At 49.0% G+C, this 23,829-nt stretch overlaps 1 protein-coding gene across 4 annotated transcripts in view; it reads left to right on the top strand.

Annotated features, from left to right (window-relative positions):
* The window catches only part of dennd3a (DENN/MADD domain containing 3a), a 198,225-nt gene that overhangs the window by 6,413 nt on the left and 167,983 nt on the right, over nt 1-23,829 (top strand). For all 4 annotated transcript variants that reach the window (XM_072468310.1, XM_072468309.1, XM_072468312.1 and 1 more), the window contains exons 3-4: nt 3,008-3,290; nt 11,082-11,197. In XM_072468310.1, coding sequence (XP_072324411.1) covers nt 3,008-3,290; nt 11,082-11,197 — 399 coding nt within the window. The remainder of the gene's footprint in view (nt 1-3,007; nt 3,291-11,081; nt 11,198-23,829) is intronic.

Genomic DNA, 23,829 nt, shown 5'->3' with positions numbered 1-23,829 from the left:
GCGTCGGTCAAAAACAACCAACTAACTATTCTAATCTAATTTTCTAAATGGCCCATAGCCTTGTTTGCCTTGGGATCGCAAGTGCACATCTAAATACTTCTTAAATGTTATGAGGGTCTCTGCCCCCGCTACCATTTCAGACAGCGAGTTCCAGACTCCCACTACCCTCTGGGTAAAAAGCTTTTCCTCACATCCCCTCTAAATCTCCTGCCCCTTCCCTTAAATCTATGCCCCTGGCCATTGATCCCTCCACCAAGGGGAAAAGTTTCTTCCTGTCTCCTCTATTTATGCCCCTCATAATTTTATACATCTCAATCATGTCCCCCCTCAGTCTCTTCTGCTCCAAGAAAAAACAATCCAAATCTATCCAAACTCACTTCAAAGCTAAAACTCTTCAGCTCAGGTAACAATCTCCTCTGCACCCTTTCCAATGCTAACATATCCCTCCTATAATGTGGATTCCAGAACTATTCCTATTCCAGCGTGCTTTGTGCAGTAATTGATGATTACATACTCTTACATCTGCCATCCAAATTCTTAAATTTGCTTTCTTATGCAGGCCTTCAGCCTTTTCCTTTACTATATAATTGGCTCCCCCATGGGCTATAATAACTGGCCCCTCTACCTTCCCATCCAAGATTTCCAGTCTTTCTTAAATGATGCTTATCCTACCCCTGGTCAAACAGCAAAGTATTGTGTCTATCTTGCCAACTGATGAATTTTCTGTTACTATTGCTTTCATATTTGAATTTCTAAACTCTTCCCTTTGGACCATCTTCTGTTTTTTGGTGCCATTGTAATTTATTTGATGGCTCTGCACCGAGTCCTCAAGCTCGTCATGGGAAGCCACTGTTTAAAACCTGTTGGAAAAGGTAATTTTGATCTGAATGTTCATGCTTTAACCAGTGGATATTCACCAGTACTTCTTGCACACTGATTTTTTTCCTGCCATATAGAATCATAGAATGGCCTCCTATCCTGTAAACATTTTGGTCCATTATGTCATTGCTGGTTGTCCATAAGAACAACTCAGCTATTCCCTCTCTCGCCCCGTAATTGTTTTTCTTTTATTATTATCCAATTCACTTTTGAATTCCATGAATGAATCTGCTTCTGTCTCCAACACCCTCCCATACAGCCCATTCCAATTCCTTACCACTCTTTCAAAGTTTTTCCTCACGTTGCCAATCAAATCTTTCGGCAATCAAATTAAATGGCTGTCTTCCGGTTCTTGACCCTTTGCTGATGGGGACAGTTCTGCTGATGGATACAGTTCTCCTGCTGATGGATACAGTTCTCCCTATCTACTCAGTCCAGACTGCTCATGATTTTGAACACATCTACCAAATCTCCCAACCTTCTCCTCCAGGAGAACAGCCTCCATTTAGTCAATCAATCCACATAACTCAAGTCTCTGAACCATTTAAAAAATGACCCTGAATGACCCTCTTATGGATTGATCTGATCTCTTCACACATCTTCTCCACTGAGTAGTACTACACTTCTGAATGCTTCACCCGATACCTGTGTCTATGTATTTACATTGGGTATTTATGTTTGCCCTCTGTATTTATTTTTTTCATGGTCTGAACCATTTAAAAAATCTTCTCTGTACCTTCTCGGATACCTTCTTCCTAAGGTGCACTGCCGTGAGTTGGACACAATACTGGAATTGAGGCTGAACTAGTTTTGAATAATGGTTCATCATAAATGCCTTGATATTGATTATGCTATTACTTATAAAAATCAGGATCCTGTATTCCTTATCAACTTCTTTTTCAACCTGCCGGCTTCAATGATTATGTACATACACCCAAAGGTTCCTCTGTTTCTGCACCACCTTTAGAATTTTATTCTTTAGTTTATGTTGCCTTTCCGACCAAAATGTATTACTGCACACTTCTCTGTCTTAGATTTTATCTACTGCATGTCCACCCATTCCACAAACCTGTCTATGTCCTGCTGAAGTTCCTCCTTACAGTTCATTTGACCTCCAAGTTCTGCATAATATGCAAATTTTGAAATTGTGCTCTGCACACCCAAGTGTAGGTCATGAATATAGATCAGTGAAAGCAGTGGTCCTAATTTCCTGGGGAACCCCACTGTATACTTTCCTCTAGTCCAAAAAAACCAACTGTTCATCACTAATATTAATTGCTTGTCACTCAGCTAGCTTGGATGCATGCCAGCACTGTCTCTTAAGTTCTGTTTTGCTGACAAGTCTATTTTGTGGCACTCCTGCCTTTTGGAAGTCAATGTATGCCATGTGAACTGAATTCTCCTCATCAACCTTCTCTGTTACTTAATTGAAAAACTCAGATCAAATTAATTAAACATGATTTACCCTGAACAAATCCATCCTGGCTTTCATTAATCCATGAACCTTCTGAAGTTCTTGCTCAAGAAATTTCCCTTCCTCCTCAATTTGTTGGATTGTGTTCAACATTACTTAAATTCTCAGATCTTATGCTCAATTGGAGACATTTCCTGCAGAAGTTACATTCTGCTACTTGAAGCAGCATTCAGAATAGAGTCACCTACCTTTCTGTGCTGTCATTCAAACTAAAAATAGCCGCCATGTGCTTCAAATTCCCATTCACATTAACTCTTTAAAATATCACAGCTCAACCTGTTCCTGTGTACTCTCAATCCACAGATACACTTTTTGAGAGAGGAAACTTGATTGATATTCATTAACATGATGCAAAATTGGGATTAAAACAGTGGTTTTCTAGTCTGTACCCCAGTAATTTGGGTCAGGTTTGGTGATTTATTTCTTCTATGTACCAGCAGACCCTTTTATGAATTTGAGTCGTATTAAAAATTCAAGTCTATATTCATCTTTGGTTCATAATGTATAATTTAGTCTTGAGTAATTTTTTTTGTGGAGATATTCAGGAAATGAAACTTGATTTAATATTAACAATGTTCATAATTCTTATAATATGCTATCAGTTATATTTTGAGTAATGCTTGTAAACAGTTTGGTTTGTCTGTTCTTTTTTAGGCAGTCCAGAAAGATACTGCTCAATCATTTACTTGTTTTAGTCCAGAGATTCGTTCAGTTCACGTTCCTCCATTTGTTACCAAAGAGGTCAGTCAGTCTGGCTATGTTGTTCAAAATTTTACCAGAACCCCAAGGCACCGCTCATTCAGAAAGAGAAAGGAATTCAAGCGTGCAACGTCTGCCTCAAGCAATGCAAACACGAGTCACAAAGAGCCAAACCTTGAAGAAATTGGCATTCCAAATAATATAGATCTTCAAGGATTGCCTCAGTTCTGTTTCCCAGGTATGTTATTTATATTTGAAAAGCATTTATTTTTCTTCTTTGCACATCCAACCAGCAGATCATTTATATAAAATGTGGCTGAATATTTTTCAGTTGTATTCACTCTTTTGTGGTGCATTCCGAATTCAGCTGAAGATTCAAAAACGGCTTCTTCCCCACTGTTGCCTGACTCCTGAATGACCCTCTTATGGATTGATCTGATCTCTTCACACATCTTCTCCACTGAGTAGTACTACACTTCTGAATGCTTCACCCGATACCTGTGTCTATGTATTTACATTGGGTATTTATGTTTGCCCTCTGTATTTATTTTTTTCATGTATGGAATTCGCAGAACAATACTTTTCACTGTACCTCGGTACAGATGACAATAAACAAATCCAATCCAATCCTCCCTCTGTAACTGGATCCTCGACTTCCTGACCCATAGACCACAATCAGTAAGGATAAACAACGACACCTCCTCCATGATAGTCCTCAATACCGGGGCCCTGCAAGACTGCGTACTTAGCCCCCTACTATACTCCCTATACACACACAACTGTGTAGTAAATTTTAGCTCCAACTCCATCTACAATTTTGCTGATGACATGACCGTAGTGGGTTGGATCTCAAACAACGATGAGTCAGAGTACAGGAGGGAGATGGAGAACCTAGAGCCTGGTGTAACGACACAATCTCTCCCTGTCTGCATCAGTGGTGCCGAGGTGGAGATGGTTGAGAGCTTCAACCACAGCTTCAATTTGTGCACATCACTAACAATCTGTCCTGGTCCACCCACGTCGACACTACGACCAAGAAAGCACAACAGCGCCTATACTTCCTCAGGAAATTCGGCATGTCAAGTCTCCACACTTGGGGGTTTCGCATCCCTCCACGTTAACAAGAGCCGTCTCCGGGCTACCAAGGAGGCAAAGGCCAGGACCCCGGCCTCTTTCGGCTCCTGCACTCCCGGATCTTCTTTTTTTTTTTAATAAATGTTTTTATTCTCCATTTTCACATTTTCCTTCAAAAGTTACACTCCACCCACAGACAGGAAACGGTAACAAATACAAATTCAATCCCCTTAACAATAACAACGATCCCATACTCCCACCACCCCAAACAACGGCCCACCTGTCAATATATGCATCCAATAAAATAAACCCTCCCACGGTGGAAACAAAACACAAAAGGAGAAAAAAAAGGAGTCCGGGACCGCCCATGGTCACCATTAACCTATAGAGTGCACCACCCCCCCCCCCCACTCAACGCCATCCAACCTCTGAAAGAGTACCGTACATGATACCCAAGAGTTGTAAAACCCCTCCTCCCGTCCATTGCCTCTTGTAAAACTCCTGCCCCCAACCTCTGTTCCTTCCCCCCAACTTTCCACCCCGGCTAGACCACTCGGACCCTGTTCTGCCAGGCTCTGATGGCTGAAGCCCCTCCCCCACCTCACTCCCGTTCACTGGTCGGCTTAAACCGGCCAGCATGGAGGCCCCCGCCCAGGTCCCTTTCCCCCTTGCCCGGCCCTAGGAAAGCCTAGAAATCCCCCTTTAGCACACAAACCCCGCATATCCACCTACACCCCAAAGAGCCCTCATTTCAAGTGAAAGTCCCATCACTTCCCTTGTCCAAATATATACAACATTGGCTCCTTTAGCCTGTACACCCGCACGCAGTGAAACAAAAAAGAAGAAAATACAGTCATGAGGTTACATCGGTACATGGCCATTTCTCAATTTCTCAGTTCTGCCACAGTCCTTTTGTATTCGCAAACTCCTCCGTCGCTGGATATGCAATGCCGCACTGCACCTTGCTAATATACAGTGCTCTCTTCACCCGTTGAAGGCAGCCTGCCTCCTCGCCAGCTCCACCGTAAAGTCCTGGTATACACGTATACCAGCTCCAACCCACTGCACCACCCGCTTCTGCTCGGCCCAGCACAGGACCTTCTCCTTCACACTGTACCTACGGAAGCACAGAGTCACTACCTTGGCGGCTCACTCGCCTTTGGTACAGGCCTCCACGACCGGTGAGCCCGATCCAGCTCATATCGGTAGGGATCCTCCCCCTCCCCCAATAGTTTTGCCAGCATCGCGGCAAAATACTCAGTCGGCCTCGGTCCTTCAACTCCTTCGGGCAGCCCCACAATCCTCAAATTATGTCGCCTGGATCTGTTTTCCAGGTCTTCCATTTTTCCTCGCAGATCCTTGTTAATCTCCATCACCTTCCGCATCTCCTTTTTTACGGCCGTTGTTTTGCTCTCCCTCGACATTTTTCTTCACTGTGCCTCCTCTGTGCCTTCTCCCTGCTTTTGCCACCTCCGTGGACCCTGGGACCGGGCTTAAAGCCCCGAAAATGCCGTTCCCGAACGGTAGCCCTCCATTGTGCGGCTGCCTCCCGCCCGCCATCACCGGAAGTCCCCACCCCTGGATCTTCTGACACCCCAAATATCGCTATCCCCAGACTCGGCTTTACCCAAGTGTCCAAGACCTTGGACATAGCCTTTGCAAAGCCTCGCCAGAATTCTTTAAGTGCCGGGCATGGTCAAAACATATCGACATGATTTGCTGGGCTCCCTGAACACCTCACACACCTGTCAACCACCCCAAAGAATTTGCTCATTCTTGCCGCTGTCATGTGCGCCCGGTGGACCACCTTAAACTGAATCAAGCTAAGCCTGGCACAAGATGAGGAGGAATTGACCCTGCCCAGGGCGTCCGCCCACAGGCCCTCATCCAGCTCCTCACCCAGCTCCTCCTCCCACTTGCCCTTCAGCTCCTCCGCCGAGGCCTCCTCCGCCTCCTGCAGCTCCTGGTATATGTCTGATACCTTTCCGTCTCCTACTCACATGCCCGAGACCCCCCTGTCCTGTATCCTGCGGGCAGGTAGCAGCGGAATTTCCACCACCTGCTTCTTCAAGAAAGCGCGGACTTTCAGGTACATAAAGGTATTCCTTGGGGGCAACCTGAATTTCTCCTCCAGCGCCCTCAGGCTAGCAAAAGTCCCATCCATAAACAAGTCCCCCATCCCTTTGATATCCGCTCTGTGCCAGCTTAGAAACCCTCCGTCCATTCTACCCGGGACGAACCTGTGGTTGTTTCGTATCGGGGTCCAGACTGAGGTCCGTACCTCCCCCCTGTGCCTTCTCTACTGACCCCAGATCCTCAGTGCTGCGGTGCCGGGCTCGTGGTGTACCGTGCCGGCGGGAGCGGCAGCGGTGCCGTTATCAGTGCCCCCAAGCGAGTATCCCTGCAAGACACCGCCTCCAGCCGCTTCCATGCCGCCCCTCCCTCTACTACCCATTTCCGAATCATGGATATGTCCGCTGCCCAATAATAACTGCAGAAGTTCAGCAGCGCCAGCCAGTACCAGCCTCCCCGAACAGGAGCCGGAATGTGGCGACTAGGGGCTTTTCACAGTAACTTCATTTGAAGCCTACTTGTGACAACAAGCAGTTTTCATTTCATTTTCATTTTCAGTCCACCCCGACTGCGCTCTAAGAACAGTCTTTTAACTCGCGGGGTCTTGTTTGCCCACACAAATCCCGTGATAATCATGTTCACCCGCTTGAAGAAGGACTTGGGGATGAGGATGGGAAGGCACTGGAAGACGAACAAGAACCTGGGGAGGACCGTCATCTTCACGGACTGTACCCTGCCCGCCAGGGAAAGCGGTAGCATGTCCCATCTCTTAAAGTCCCCCACCATCTGATCAACAAGCCGCGTTAGGTTGAGCTTGTGCAGGGCATCCCAACTCTTAGTCACCCGTATGCCCAAGTAGCGAAGGCTCCTCTCCACCATCTTGAGCGGGAGCTCTCCCAGTCTCTTTCCCTGGCCCCTCGCATGGATCACAAAAAGCTCACTTTTCCCGACATTCAACTTATACCCCAAGAAATCCCCGAAATCTTTTAGGATCTGCATGACCTCCTCCATCCCCCTCCACCGGATCTGAAATATACAAGAGCAGGTCACCCGCGTACAGTGAAACACGATGCTCCTCCCCTCCCCGAACCAGCCCCCTCCAGTTTCTGGACATCCTCAGCGCCATGGTCAACGGCTCGATTGCCAGGGCAAACAGCAGGGGGGACAGGGGGCACCCCTGCCTCGTTCCTCGATGCAGCCTAAAGTACTCCGAACGCAGCCGGTTCGTGGACACACTCGCTATGGGGGCCTGATACAGTAATTTGACCCACCCCATGAATTCCTCGCCAAATCCAAATCTGCCTAACACTTCCCACAGGTACTCCCACTCCACCCGATTGAAGGCTTTTTCCGCATCCATTGCAGGCACCACTTCTCCATCCCCTCCTTCCGAGGGCATCATGATCACGTTCAAGAGCCTCCGCACATTCGTGTTCAGCTGCCTGCCCTTGACAAACCCCGTCTGGTCTTCATTAATCACCCCCGGGACACAGTCCTCAATTCTCGTGGCCAGGATCTTGGCCAACAGTTTGGCGTCTACATTAAGGAGCGATATCGGCCTTATCTTGCTTAAGGATGAGCGAGATCAAGGCCCGCGACATCGTCGGGGTAAGGGTTCCCCTTTCCTTAGCCTCGTTGAAGGTTCTCAGCTACAGCGGGCTCAACAGCTCTGAAAATTTCCCATAGAATCCTACAGGATATCCGTCCGGTCCCGGGGCCTAGCCCGACTGCATACCCTCCAAACCTTTAACCAATTCCTCAAACTAAATTGGGGTCCCTAATCCCACTACTAGCTCCTCCTCCACCTTCGTAAACCTCAGTTGCTCCAAGAATTGCTTCATCCCTTCCCTCCCCTCCGGGGGTTCATAAAAATCCTTGAAGACCTCATTGATCCTTTCCGAGCTCAGGACCGTGTTACCTCCCCCGCCCCTAATTCCCCCAATTTCCCGAGCCGTCTCTCTCTTCCTCAGTTGGTGTGCCAACATCCTACTTGCCTTCTCCCCATACTCGTACACCACTCCTTGTAACTTCCTCAACTGAGCCTCTGCCTTCCCTGTGGTAAGCAAGTCAAACTCCGCCTGCAGGCTCCGGCGTACCTTTAGCAGCCCCTCCTTGGGTTAAATATCCGAGGGTATCAAACTATTCGGAAGGACAGAGTGGATGGTAAGGGAGGTGGTGTAGCTCTGTTAATTAAGGATGACATCCGGGCAATAGTAAGGGATGACATCGGTGCTATGGAGGATAAGGTTGAATCCATTTGGGTGGAAATCAGGAATAATAAGATGAAAAACTCACTGATAGGAGTAGTCTATAGGCCACCAAATAGTAACATAATGGTGGGGCAGGCAATAAACAAAGAAATAACTGATGCATGTAGAAATGGTACAGCAGTTATCATGGGGGATTTTAATCTACATGTCGATTGGTTTAACCAGGTCGGTCAAGGCAGCCTTTGGGAAGATGGGGCTGGAGAAGGAGTGTTCGTGCCCGGGGGGAGCTGGGGTGAATTCCCAGCCAAATTTGAATTAGCTTCTCTGTTTTCACAATCTTCATTTGAAGGGAGGGCGTCCAGAGTTCAATGGAGCACATTGTATCCGGCCTTCGAGGCCTGGTGTCTGTCGGAAATCCAGACCAGTGGTGTTAAGTTGTCTTGTCCTCTGTGTTTGTCGAGAAGGGTTGGAGACAGCATCACACGATGGATCTTTGTTGCCCTGCCGAGGTGTCTTTTTGCCAGTGTTTCGACACCCTAGGCTAGTGCGTGGTCAATTCCAGCCCCACTTGACCCGGAGTCACAAGTTGCCTTGAACTTCTGCAGTCCTTGAGGTGTAGGTACACCCACTGTGCTGTTAGGAAGGGAGCTCTAGGATGTTGCCCCAGTGACAGTGAAGGAGCGACAATATATTTTCAAGTCAGGGTGGTGCGTGATTTGGAGGGGAACCTGCAGGTGAAGGGGTTCCCAGGTATCTGCTGCTTTTGTCCTTCTAGATGGTAGTGGTCGTGGGTTTTTCATCAAATCCCCTAAACCTCCTGCTTCTCGCCTTGAACTTGTGTCCCCTCATAACTGACCCTTCAACTAAGGGCAACAGCTGCTTCCCATCCACCCTGCCAATACCCCTCACAATCTTGTACATCTTGATCAGGTTGCCCCTCAGTCTTCTCTGCTCCAGTGAAAATAACCCAAGCCTATCCAACCTCTCTTCATAACGTCAAATGTTCTATCCCAGGCATCATCCTGGTGAATCGCCTCTGCACCCCATCCAGTGCAATCACATCCTTCCTATAATGTGGTCACCAGAATTGCTCACAGTACTCCAGCTGTGGCCTCACCAAAGTCCTATACAACTCCAACATGACCTCCCTGCTTTCTAATCTATGACTCGATTGATAAAGGCAAATGTCCCATATGCCTTTTTCACCACCCTATTAACCTGCCTTTCTGCCTTCAGAGAACTATGGCCAAACACTCCAAGGTCCCTTTGTTCCTCAGAGCTTCCCACTGTCAGACCATTCATTGAATATTTCCTTGTCAAATTACTCCTTCCAAAATGTGTCACTTCACACTTTTCAGGGTTAAATTCCCCCTCCATTTTTCTGTCCATTTGACCATGCTGTCTATGTCTTTTTGCAACCCAAGAATGATCCCTGAAATGAAGAGCTTATGAGGAGTGGTTGAGGACTCTGGGTCTGTACTCGCTGGAGTTTAGAAGGATGAGGGGGCGATCATATTGAAACTTTTGTGATACTCTTAGGCCTGGATAGAGTGGACATGGAAAGAATGTTTTCACCAGTAGGAAAAACTAGAACCAGAGGACACAACCTCAGACTGAAGGTACGATCCTTTAAGACCGAGATGAGGAGGAATTTCTTCAGCCAGAGGGTGGTGAATCTGCGGAACTCTTTGCCGCATAAGGCCGTGGAGGCCAAATCACTGTCTTTAAGACCGAGATAGATCGGTTCTTGATTAATAAGGGGATCAGGGATTATGGGGAGAAGGCAGGAGAATGGGGATGAGAAATGAGAAATGTATCAGCCATGATTGAATGGCGGAACAGGCTCGATGGGCTGAATGGCCTAATTCTGCTCCAATGTCTAATGGAAACCAGTTTTGTTTTATTTGCATTCAATTCTGAAGCATTTTCCAAGTAACTAGCTTGCCATTGTTTCTGTGACATTTACTAATATGTATTAAATTTGTTATTTTTCTATGACATTTTGGAAAACATGCGGCATAATTTGATTCGCATGAATATATCATGTGGTCCCAGTTATGCCCATTGATGAAAACTGAAGTTGAATAATGGGCAGAATTTTAATATCTCCCTGGAGGCAGGGGCATGTTAATTGGACAGGAAGGTGTGGGCTGGAGACCTTGTGATTTCCCCCACCCTTTCCTACACCCCCACCAAATATGTCTGAAGTGGAAAGGCTCGTTAATGTATTTTATGTGGGGAAACCTACCAGAGCCTTCCGCCCTGGTAGGTGGAGGGTGTCCCTTCGACTTGGGCAGCCCATGTCAAATGGGGACCCGCCAGAGGCAAGGGCTTCCAATGGGTGAAGACCTTCATCTACCCATAATACTGAACACCCTCCCTCCCCCTCGTTGGGGCCAAGCGTGGAATGCTGCAACGGATTCTCAAGCTGGTGGAGGAGCCCATAAAGGCGAGGATCCAATTTCGCGCAATAACATTTTATCATTCTGTTTTAATGAATTGAATTAAAAATGAAGCATTTAAATCTACTTGTATCAGTCTGGGCTATTTTGGGAAATATAAACCCATTATTTGCAGAGATGTCAAATATCTTTTATTGTTAGTGTACAGCATTAAAGAAAACTCCACAAAATAATGCACTGCTATGTGCAATATTGTTTCCTTGTTTACAGGCGAACTGCAAATAGAAACTGAACCAAAGGAGGACCACTATCATTTCCTGGTATTCACAGATGTTTTGGGAACGAGAACCTATGGTGTGGTAGTGCAATTCTACAGACCTATTCAGGTATATAAAGTATGCAATAATAGCTTAATTTGAAAAGACTGTGTAGGATTCTTGCCTAACTGTTGTTGCCACATGAAAGCGCTGAGTTTTTGTAAGTTTTTTTCTCATACTGAGGTACTAATTGTTGTAATTTCTTTGCTAACCATGTGTCAAGAATTGATGGGGGTGGTGGGAGAATAAATGTGTGCCAGTCAGTGCAGTAATCACTTGCAGACCTGTGCAAGATTTCCCTCCAGAGAAAAGGATCATTGTTAGACTTTCCTGCTTGATACTTGGTATTAAATACGCAGAAAATACAACAGGTTAACTATTATCCAATTTCTAACCTCCCCACAAATTCACCCCCACCCTCCATACACAGACACAAGACAGACAAACAAAGCAGAGGGGAAAAGAGGGGTGTAAACATAATAATGGAAGTTTTGTGAGGGCCACGAAGAATCCAGCACGAGTTTTAAGGATACAAAGTAATAACATTTTTTTTTTTTTTAAATAATATTTTATTGAAAATTTTTGGTCAACCAACACAGTACATTGTACATCCTTTACACAACATTATAACAATACAGATAATAATGACCTTTTTTATTTAAACAAGAACAAAAGAAAACAACAACAAATAAATAAATATTAAATAACAAAAAATAAAAACTAGCCCTAATTGGCAACTGCCTTGTCTCAGGCCACCCCCCACCCCCCACCCCCCAAGTCCTGGGCTGCTGCTGCTGCCTTCTTTGTTCTCCCCTATCTATCTTTCCGCAAGATATTCGACGAACGGTTGCCACCGCCTAGTAAACCCTTGAGCCGACCCCCTTAGGACGAACTTAATCCGCTCTAACTTTATGAACCCCGCCATATCATTTATCCAGGTCTCCACCCCCGGGGGCTTGGCTTCTTTCCACATTAGCAATATTCTGCGCCGGGCTACTAGGGACGCAAAGGCCAAAACATCGGCCTCTTTCGCCTCCTGCACTCCCGGCTCTTGTGCAACCCCAAATATAGCCAACCCCCAGCTTGGTTCGACCCGGACTCCTACTACTTTCGAAAGCACCTTTGTCACCCCCATCCAAAACCCCTGTAGTGCCGGGCATGACCAAAACATATGGGTATGATTCGCTGGGCTTCTCGAGCACCTCGCACACCTATCCTCCACCCCAAAAAATTTACTGAGCCGTGTTCCAGTCATATGTGCCCTGTGTAATACCTTAAACTGAATCAGGCTTAGCCTGGCGCACGAGGACGACGAGTTTACCCTGTTTAGGGCATCTGCCCACATCCCCTCCTCAATCTCCTCCCCTAGCTCTTCTTCCCATTTCCCTTTTAGTTCGTCCATCATAGTCTCCCCTTCGTCTCTCATTTCCCTTTATATATCCGACACCTTACCGTCCCCCACCCATTTCTTTGAGATGACTCTGTCCTGCACCTCTTGTGTCGGGAGCTGCGGGAATTCCCTCACCTGCTGCCTCGCAAAAGCCCTCAATTGCATGTACCTGAATGCATTCCCTTGGGGCAACCCATATTTCTCGGTCAGCGCTCCCAGACTCGCAAACTTCCCATCCACAAATAGATCTTTCAATTGCGTTATACCTGCTCTTTGCCACATTCCATATCCCCCATCCATTCCCCCCGGGGCAAACCTATGGTTGTTTCTGATCGGGGACCCCCCCAGTGCTCCGGTCTTTCCCCTATGTCGTCTCCACTGTCCCCAAATCTTCAGTGTAGCTACCACCACCGGACTCGTGGTATAGTTCCTTGGTGAGAACGGCAATGGGGCTGTCACCATAGCCTGCAGGCTGGTCCCCCTACAGGACGCCCTCTCTAATCTCTTCCACGCCGCTCCTTCCTCCTCTCCCATCCACTTACTCACCATTGAAATATTAGCGGCCCAATAATACTCACTTAGGCTCGGTAGTGCCAGCCCCCCCCTATCCCTACTACGCTGTAAGAATCCCTTCCTCACTCTCGGAGTCTTCCCGGCCCAAACAAAACCCATGATACTCTTTTCTATCCTTTTGAAAAAAGCCTTCGTGATCACCACCGGGAGACACTGAAACACAAAAAGGAATCTCGGGAGGACCACCATCTTAACTGCCTGCACCCTCCCTGCCATTGACAATGCTACCATGTCCCATCTCTTGAAATCTTCCTCCATCTGTTCCACCAACCGCGTCAAATTTAGCCTGTGCAATGTGCCCCAATTCTTAGCTATCTGGATCCCCAGGTAACGAAAGTCTCTTGTTACCTTCCTCAACGGTAGGTCTTCTATTTCTCTACTCTGCTCCCCTGGATGCACCACAAACAGCTCACTCTTTCCCATGTTCAATTTGTACCCTGAAAAATCCCCAAACTCCCCAAGTATCCGCATTATTTCTGGCATCCCCTCCGCTGGATCCGCCACATATAGTAGCAGATCATCCGCATATAAAGATACCCGGTGTTCTTCTCCTCCCCTAAGTATTCCCCTCCATCCCTTGGAACCTCTCAGCGCTATCGCCAGGGGCTCAATCGCCAGTGCAAACAGTAATGGGGACAGAGGACATCCCTGCCTTGTCCCTCTATGGAGCCGAAAATATGCCGATCCCCGTCCATTCGTGACCACACTCGCCACTGGGGCCCTATACAACAGCTGCACCCATCTAACATACCCCTCTCCGAACCCAAATCTCCTCAACACCTCCCACAGATAATCCCACTCCACTCTATCAAATGCTTTCTCGGCATCCATCGCCACTACTATCTCCGTTTCACCCTCTGGTGGGGCCATCATCATTACCCCTAACAACCTCCGTATGTTCGTGTTCAGCTGTCTCCCCTTCACAAACCCAGTTTGGTCCTCATGAACCACCCCCGGGACACATTCCTCTATTCTCATTGCCATTACCTTGGCCAAGACCTTGGCATCTACATTGAGGAGGGAGATTGGCCTGTAGGACCCGCATTGTAGCGGATCCTTTTCCTTCTTTAAAAGAAGCGATATCGTTGCTTCTGACATAGTCGGGGGCAGTTGTCCCCTTTCCTTTGCCTCGTTGAAGGTCTTCGTCAGTAGCGGGGCGAGCAAGTCCAAATATTTTCTGTAAAATTCAACAGGGAATCCGTCCGGTCCCGGGGCCTTTCCCGTCTGCATGTTCCTAATTCCTTTCACCACTTCTTCTACCGTGATCTGTGCTCCCAATCCCATCCTTTCCTGCTCTTCCACCTTGGGAATTTCCAGCCGATCCAAAAACTCCATCATTCTCTCCCTCCCATCCGGGGGTTGAGCTTCATACAATTTTTAATAAAATGTCTTAAACACTTCATTCACTCTCTCCGCTCCCCGCTCCGTCTCTCCATCTTCGTCTCTCACCCCCCCTATTTCCCTCGCTGCTCCCCTTTTCCTCAATTGGTGTGCCAGCAATCTGCTCGCCTTCTCTCCATATTCATACTGTACACCCTGCGCCTTCCTCCATTGTGCCTCTGCAGTGCCTGTGGTCAGCAAGTCAAATTCCACATGCAGCCTTTGCCTTTCCCTATACAGTCCCTCCTCCGGTGCTTCCGCATACTGTCTGTCCACCCTCAAAAGTTCTTGCAACAACCGCTCCCGTTCCTTACTCTCCTGCTTCCCTTTATGTGTCCTTATTGATATCAGCTCCCCCCTAACCACCGCCTTCAACGCCTCCCAGACCAATCCCACCTGAACCTCCCCATTGTCATTGAGTTCCAAGTACTTTTCAATGCATCCCCTCACCCTTAAGCACACCCCCTCATCCGCCATTAGTCCCATATCCATTCTCCAGGGTGGACGCCCTCTTGTTTCCTCCCCTATCTCCAAGTCTACCCAGTGTGGGGCATGATCCGAAATGGCTATAGCCGTATATTCCGTTCCCCTCACCCTCGGGATCAATGCCCTACCCAACACAAAAAAGTCTCTGCGTGAATAGACTTTATGGACATAGGAGAAAAACGAGAACTCCTTACTCCTAGGTCTACTGAATCTCCACGGGTCCACCCCTCCCATCTGCTCCATAAAATCCTTAAGCACCTTGGCTGCTGCCGGCCTCCTACCAGTCCTGGACTTCGACCTATCCAGCCTTGGTTCCAACACCGTGTTAAAGTCTCCCCCCATTATCAGCTTTCCGGTCTCTAGGTCTGGGATGCGTCCTAGCATTCGCCTCATAAAATTGGCATCGTCCCAATTCGGGGCATACACGTTTACCAACACCACCATCTCTCCCTGTAATTTGCCACTCACCATCACGTATCTGCCCCCGTTATCCGCCACTATAGTCTTTGCCTCGAACATTACCCGCTTCCCCACTAATATAGCCACCCCCCTGTTTTTCGCATCCAGCCCCGAATGGAACACCTGCCCTACCCATCCTTTGCGCAACCTAACCTGATCTATCAGTTTCAGGTGCGTTTCCTGTAACATGACCACATCTGCTTTAAGTTTCTTAAGGTGTGCGAGTACTCGTGCCCTCTTTATCGGCCCGTTAAGCCCCCTCACGTTCCACGTGATCAGCCGAGTTGGGGGGCTTCCCACCCCCCCCCCTTGCCGGTTAGCCATCATCTTTTTCCAGCTTCTCGCCCAGTTCCCACGCGGCTGTATTTCTCCCAGACGGTGCCCCCCCGCCCATCCTTTCCCGCACCCACTCCCCCCTTTCCCCAGCAGCAGCAACCCAGTAATTCCCCCCTCCCCCCCCCCCCCCGCTAGACCCCCCGCTAGCGTAATTACTCCCCCCATGTTGCTCCCAGAAGTCAGCAAACTCTGGCTGACCTCGGCTTCCCCCCGTGATCACGGCTCGCCCCGTGCGGCGCCCCCTCCTTCCTGCTTCTCTATTCCCGCCATAATTATCATAGCGCGGGAACCAAGCCCGCGCCTCTCCCTCGGCCCCGCCTCCCATGGCCAACGCCCCATCTCCTCTCCCTCCCCACCTCCCCCCATCACCACCTGTGGGAGAAAGAAAAGTTACCATACCGCAGGATTAATCATACAATCCCTCTTCGCCCCCCCCCCCCACTCGTCCCACCACTTTGTCCAAACGTTCATTTTCGTAGTCCAATCATTCCAATTTTTCTTCTACAATAAAAGTCCACGCTTCATCCGCCGTCTCAAAGTAGTGGTGCCTCCCTTGATATGTGACCCACAGTCTTGCCGGTTGCAGCATTCCAAACTTTATCTTTTTTTTGTGAAGTACCGCTTTGGCCCGATTAAAGCTCGCCCTCCTTCTCGCCACCTCCGCACTCCAATCTTGATCGACGCGGATCACCGCGTTCTCCCATTTACTACACCGAGTTTTCTTCGCCCATCTAAGGACCATTTCTCTATCCTTAAAACGGAGAAATCTCACCACTATGGCTCTGGGAGCTTCTCCTGCTCTCGGTCCTCGCACCATAACTCGGTATGCTCCCTCCACCTCCAACGGACCCGTCGGGGCCTCCACTCCCATTAACGAGTGCAGCATCGTGCTCACATATGCCCCGACGTCCGCCCCCTCCACACCTTCAGGAAGGCCAAGAATCCTCAAGTTGTTCCTCCTTGTGTTATTTTCCAGTGCCTCCAACCTCTCCACAGATCGTTTCTGGTGTGCCTCCTGTATCTCCGACTTCACCACCAGGCCCTGTATGTCGTTTTCATTCTCTGCTGCTTTCGCCTTCACGACCCGAAGCTCCTGCTCCTGGGTCTTTTGTTCCTCTTTCAGCCCTTCAATCGCCTGTAATATCGGGGCCAACAACTCTTTCTTCATTTCCTTTTTTATCTCCTCCACGCAGCGTTTCAAAAACTCTTGTTGTTCAGGGCCCCATATGAAACTGCCACCTTCCGACGCCATCTTGGTTTCTGCTTGCCTTCCTTGCCGTTGTTCCAATGGATCCGCTGCAATCCGGCCACTTTCCTCTCCTTTTTCCATCCGTGTCCAGGGGGAACACCCTTCTGGTTTACCGCACGGTGTTTTCAGCCGTTAAAATTGCCGTTGGGGCTCCTATCAAGAGCCCAAAAGTCCGTTTCACAGGGAGCTGCCGAAACGTGCGACTCAGCTGGTCATCGCCGCACCCGGAAGTTCAGTAATAACATTTATTTACAATAACATATATATATATATATATATAACAGCAGCAGCAACTTCCCTTGCTACACACTCCTTCCTGCTGGTTCCTAAACTGGCCAGCTTTATTTATACTTGGAGTTTACTAATGGTTTCTCCGCCCCCCCTCATTGGGGAAGCTCATACCCCCACAGGATTGTGGGATTGTCATTAGTCCCCAGCCAATGGTAAGCAGGCAGGTTATAACATCCCTCCCCCCCCCAAAGTCCAAGGAATCCATCGAAGACCCTGGCGAAGGAGGGCGTCGGACTCGTTTTGCCGCAGGCCGGACCATTTGCATGCGGCGCTGGATTAGGCGGCGTGTAACGAGACGGAGACCGGCGCTTCCGTGATGAATGGCGCAACGGGTGTACACCCACGGCCCGTGGACCCGAGGATTCCCCCTCTGATGCATCCTGTGTCTCCATCTCGGAGTCAGAGTCTGCTGCCTCCGTCATGTCAGCGTCTCTATCTCCATTCGGTTCTGTAACGACCTGCGCAGGCTTCGAGTGAGGCACCAGTGGAAGATTGTGAGGACTACCTTCCCTGGTCTCTGGTCTCTGCGGCTGTAGAAATGAGCTCCGGGGGCGGGGAATCTTTTGAGGGGATACCCTTCTGGACCGAACGTGGTCTACATGTTTGCGCTGGAGACGACCCTGGGCTTGCACCTGGTAAGATATAGGGCCCGTTTGGCGAAAGATTACGCCAGGAACCCACTGGGCACCACCAGCAAAATTCCGAACGAACACTGGGTCACCGGGCGCAAACTGCCGAATCGGCCGATGCCGAGAAAATCCCTGTCCCTGCCGTTCTTGTGTGCGGCGTACTTTTGCGCCAATGTCCGGGAAAACCATACTAAGGCGGGTGCGAAGTCTCCGGCCCATTAGGAGTTCTGCGGGAGCTACCCCAGTCACCGCATGGGGGGTGGTCCTATACGTAAACAAAAAGCGAGCCAGTCTCGTGTCCATTGATCCGGAAGACTGCTTCTTTAGGCCTCTTTTGAATGTCTGCACTGCGCGCTCTGCCAACCCATTTGAAGCCGGGTGGTAAGGGGCAGTGCGGATATGGCGTATGCCGTTCATCTTCGTGAACCTCGCAAACTCCTCACTCGTGAATGGAGTGCCGTTATCCGTGACCAGCACCTCGGGGAGGCCATGCGTACTAAAAGTCAAACGCATCTTTTAAATTGTTGCGCAGGACGTTGTCCCCTGCATCTTATGCACCTCTAGCCATTTAGACTGGGCGTCAATTAATAGAAGGAACATGGATCCTTGAAAAGGGCCTGCGAAATCTGCATGCAAGCGTGCCCAAGGCCGCCCTGGCCATTCCCAGTGATGTTGGTGCGCAGCCGGCGGAAGCTTCTGATGCTCCTGGCAAATGGAGCAGTTTTGGGCCACCTTCTCAATGTCGGTGTCGAGGCCTGGCCACCAGACATAACTCCGGGCCAACATTTTCATTTTGGTCACACATGGGTGCACATTGTGCAAGTCTGTTAGTATCAGCTCCTGGCCTTTTTCCGGGACAATTACACGCGTCCCCCACAAGTGGATGCCGTCTTCCACGCTGAATTCTGACAGCTTGGAGGAAAATGCCCGCAACTCGCCTGGGAGCTGTCTATGCTGCCCACCATACAGGACTATGTGCCGAACCTTTGACAGGACTGGCTCCGTCTGGGTCCACTCACGGATCTGTGATGCGGTGACAGGCAAGGTGTCCATAAAATTTAGGGTTGCAACCACCTCACCGGTCTTGGGGGTCGACATGGGGCCAGTCGATAAAGGCAGTCGGCTCAGTGCATCGGCATTTGCTATCTGCGTTCCTGGTTTGTGCTCCAGAGAATACTCGTATGCAGCAAGCAACAAAGCCCAGCACTAGATCCGTGCGGAAGCAATGGGCGGTATTGGCTTATCCTCTCTGAAAAGTCCCAGCAGAGGCTTATGATCAGTCACGATAGTGAAATGGTGGCCATACACGTACTGGTGGAAGCGTTTCACCGCAAAAACCACTGCCAGGCCCTCCTCGATCTGCGCGTACTTTTTCTCCGCTGCAGTCAATGTGCGGGAGGCGAAAGCTATCGGTCGCTCGGCCCCTTTCTCCATCTTGTGGGACAGGACGGCCCCAATACCATACGGGGATGCATCACATGTGACGAGCAAAGACTTTCCAGGATCATAGTGGGTCAGTAACCCAGATGACGACAATTGTTGCTTTACCCGCCGGAAAGCAGTTTCTTGCGGCTGACCCCAAACCCAGGTGTGATTTTTCTTTAGCAGAAAGTGCAAAGGGGCCAGCGTAGTTGCCAGATTGGGGAAGAACTTCCCGTAATAGTTTACGAGACCGAGAAAAGAACGAAGATGCGAAGTGTCAGTCGGGGCGGGAGCCTGTTGAATCGCACACACCTTCTCTGCGACGGGGTGCAAACCTTCGCAGTCCACCCGGTAACCTAGGTAGACTACTTCCTTTGCCTGAAATATGCACTTTGTGCGACGTAAACGGACACCAGCCTCCGAAAAGCGTCTTGAGGACAGCCTCCAGATTTTTCAAATGTTCCTGCTCCGATGTCCCTGTAATCAAAACGTCATCTAAGTAGACAGCAACACGTGGTAAACCTCTCAAAATGCCCTCCATAACACGTTGAAAAATTGCGCAGGCAGAGGATACGCCAAAGGGCAACCGTGTATATTCATACAGGCCCCGGTGTGTATTAATCGTTACATATGGTCGGGAGGCAGGGTCCAGCTCCAACTGCAGGTAGGCGTTACTCATATCTAATTTTGGGAACGAGAGTCCACCTGCAAGCTTTGCGTAGAGATCCTCTATGCGAGGCATTGGATATCGGTCGAGTCGGGAAGCCGTATTCACTGTAAATGAACTGTGGCATCTGGCTTCATTACAGGTACAATTGGTGCTGCCCAATCAGCAAAACGGACGGGCCTGATAATACCCAAACTCCAAACAAGTGAGCTCCCCTTCTACCTTCTCGAGCAAGGCGTAAGGCACTGGACGTGCCTGGAAATAGCGCGGAGTGGCTCCTGGTTCGACTTGGATACGGGCTACGGCCCCTTTTATTTTCCCCAAACCAGGCTGGAATACATCTGGGTATCGTCCTAGCACCTTAGTCAACCCTTCAGAAACTGTTGGAGGATGTGCTGCCATTGCAACCGCAAATGGCGCAACCAGTCCCGACCCAACAGGCTGGGCCATGGCCGCGCACCACGATAAGTGGGAAACGCCCCTCCTGGCGTCCATAAACAACATGGGTCATTGTAGTTCCTGCAATGTCCAGTGGTTCCCCCGTGTAGGTGGCCAACCTGGCCTGTGAGTCAGTTAATGCAAGGGTCTGTAGACCCTGCTTGATGTGGTTGAATGTCCTCTGGGCGATCATGGAGACCGCTGCGCCAGTGTCCAACTCCATCTCAAGCGGGTGGCCATTGACCCGTACTGTCACCTTAATGGGGGCCACACGGGGAGCTGCCACACAATGCAGCTGCAGGCAGTCGTCCTCCGTCTCCACGTCCTCCGGAGTAGTCGCCGCAGGTTCATCCACATGGAAGGTACGGCCCCTGGGGTGGTCCCAGTTACAGCCCCTGGGCTGGTCCCAGTTTCGGTCGGAACGACGACGCCTCTGGTGCCCCCAGGACCGCCGTCCGCGATGGGGTCGGTGCCTACAAGCCTGACACGGACATGGCTCCTCATCCATTGGTTCTGGAGAAGGCTCCCTTCGGGGAGGAATGTCCGACGGCCACTGGCGTCGGTCCGGACGTCGCCTCGCCCAAGGTACCGCAGGAGTGCTGGGGGACGTTTTCGGACGGAAGGGGTTGCGCCCCAAGGCATGCACTTCCATTCCCTGTAGCTCCTGCAGTCCTCGTTCTGCGCTCTCTCGGGACAATACTATTTGAATGGCCTGTTGAAAAGTCAATGTTGGCTCAGCTAACAACTTTCTCTGGGTGGCCGCATTGTTAATACCGCAAACCAAACGGTCGAGTAACATTTCTGACAAGGTCTCACCATAGTCACAGTACTCCGCAATCCTGCGTCGCCTGGATAGAAAATCGGCAAAGGATTCTCCAGGGGTCCTCTCAGCGGTATCAAACCGGTAACGCTGGACTATCGTGGACGGGGTTGGGTTAAAATGTTGCCCCACTATATTCACAAGTTCATCAAACGTTTTGGTGTCCGGCGCAGCTGGGTACGTAAGGCTCCTAATCACCCCAAACGTATGCGGGCCGCAGGCGGTGAGCAATATGGCCATTTTCGGTGATATTGTTTGCCCGGAAATAGTAACGCATCCGTTGTGTGTACTGGTTCCAGCTTTCCAGCGCAGCATCAAAAACATCCAAACGTCCGGACAGAGGCATGGTATAATAGAAAACAACTTCCAACCTGTATCCAACAAAAATCCAGGGAGGTGGCTTCAGCAGTGTAGACAGCAATTCACTTTAACCCTCGTCACCAGTTTTGTGAGGGCCACGAAGAATCCAGCACGAGTTTTAAGGATACAAAGTAATAACATTTATTTACAATAACATATATATATATATATATATAACAGCAGCAGCAGCAACTTCCCTTGCTGCACACTCCTTCCTGCTGGTTCCTAAACTGGCCAGCTTTATTTATACTTGGAGTTTACTAATGGTTTCTCCGCCCCCCCTCATTGGGGAAGCTCATACTCCCACAGGATTGTGGGATTGTCATTAGTCCCCAGCCAATGGTAAGCAGGCAGGTTATAACAGGAAGTAAAAAGATGAAGAGCTTTTGTTTCAGATGGTTGTCTTGTAACACCTTCCTTCAATTTAGGCTTTCAGTTTGAGGTTTTCACTGTAGATTCAATCAGGTCTTTGCAGTTTTAGAAATACAGCAGCCATTCAGCTTTTCTGGAGAAAACAAGAGTGAAAGAGCTCCTTTCGCTGGTGGCCACGACCTGACTGCTTCCCCAGGCTCTCTGAAAATCGTCCCACTCAGGCAGGACCCAATCACTGCCTGTTACCAGCCTTATGGCCAATTCATTGGCCACCAACTAACCAATCGAGCCGCGTCCCACTGATCTATCGGGGGCTGAAAAGTTTGAGTTCTGCTGTCCGAAAACTCAGCTTTATCTTTTGTAACTTTTGAATTCCTTTCTTCCCCTGCTCGACTTAAAGGTAGATGTCCATTAAGCATCTATGGATCAAATTGATAACAGCCAAAATGAAGAGGAAATAGGAAATCAACAGGCAGGGGCCCTTGCACACATGGTAACTTTGAAAAAGAACTGCCAACTAGTCACAGTCCATAGCTCTTTTAAAAAATATATTTTTATTCTCCATTTTCACATTTTCTTCAGAAGTTACACCTCATCAACAAACAGTAAACGGTAACTAATACAATGTCAATCCCCTTATCAACAACAACGATCCCATCGTCCCACCACCCCAAACAACGGCCCACCTGACAATATAAGCATCAAATAAGACAAACCATCCCAAGGTGAAAAAAAAGGATAAAAGAAAAAGGAATCAGGAATCGTCTATGGTCACAATTGACATATACCGTCCACCCTCCAACCCTCCCCTAATATTCAATGCCATCCAATCCCCGAAAGAGTACCGTGAATGACACCCTTGAATTGTAGACACTTCCACTTCCTCCACTTCCTCTTGTAAACTCCTCCCCCCAATCTCGGTTCCTTCCCCCAACTTTTCACCCTGGCTAAACTCAACGAAACCTGTTCTGCCAGGCTCTGATGGCCGCAGGCCCCCCCCCCCCTTCACTCCTGTTGACTGGCCGGCTTAAACCGGCCAGCGTGGAGGCCCCCGCCCAGGTCTCCTTCCCCCTTGCCCGGTCCCAGGAAAACCAAGAAATCCCCTTTAGCACACACCCAAGCCCCAAAGAACCATCATTGCAAATGAAAGTCCCATCTCTCCCCTTGTCCAAATATATACAGCATTGACTCATTTCGTTCATACACCAACACACAGTGAAAAAATAAAGTTACAAGAGGCTACATTGGTACATGACCATTTCTCAATTCTGCCACAGTCCTTCTGCCTTCGCAAACTCCTCCGCTGCTTCCGCCGTCCCAAATTAAAAGTCCTTGGATTTGTAGGTCACCCTCAACTTAGCTGGATATACTATGCTGCACTGCACCTTGCTGATGTACAGTGCCTTCTTCACCCGGCTGAATGAAGCGAGTTCCACCGTAAAGTTCTGGTATATGCTTATACCCGCTCCAGCCCACTGCACCACCCGCTTCTGCTTTGCCCAACACAAAGCTTCACGCTATACCTACGGAAACACAGAGTTACTACTCTTGGCTGCTCACTCGCCTTTGGTATAGGCCTCCACGACCGATGAGCCTGGTGCAGTTCATATCGGGAGGGATCGTCCCCTTTCCCCAATAGCTTCGCCAACATCGTGGCAAAATACTCTGTCGGCCTCGGGCCTTTCCCCCCCTTCGGGCAGACACACAATCCATAGCTCTTTTTCTATGCCTTTTTAAAAAAATAATTTTTCAATTTCAAATATTTATTCATTCGAATATGCTTCCATCATTTTATGATGAGGTGTTACATAATCTAATAATCTTCACTC

The sequence above is a fragment of the Scyliorhinus torazame genome, chromosome 11 (genome assembly GCF_047496885.1).
Source record: "Scyliorhinus torazame isolate Kashiwa2021f chromosome 11, sScyTor2.1, whole genome shotgun sequence".
Lineage (NCBI taxonomy): Eukaryota > Metazoa > Chordata > Chondrichthyes > Carcharhiniformes > Scyliorhinidae > Scyliorhinus > Scyliorhinus torazame.
The sequence above is the reverse complement of the archived record's forward strand: the minus strand, read 5'-3'. Positions and strand labels throughout refer to the sequence as shown.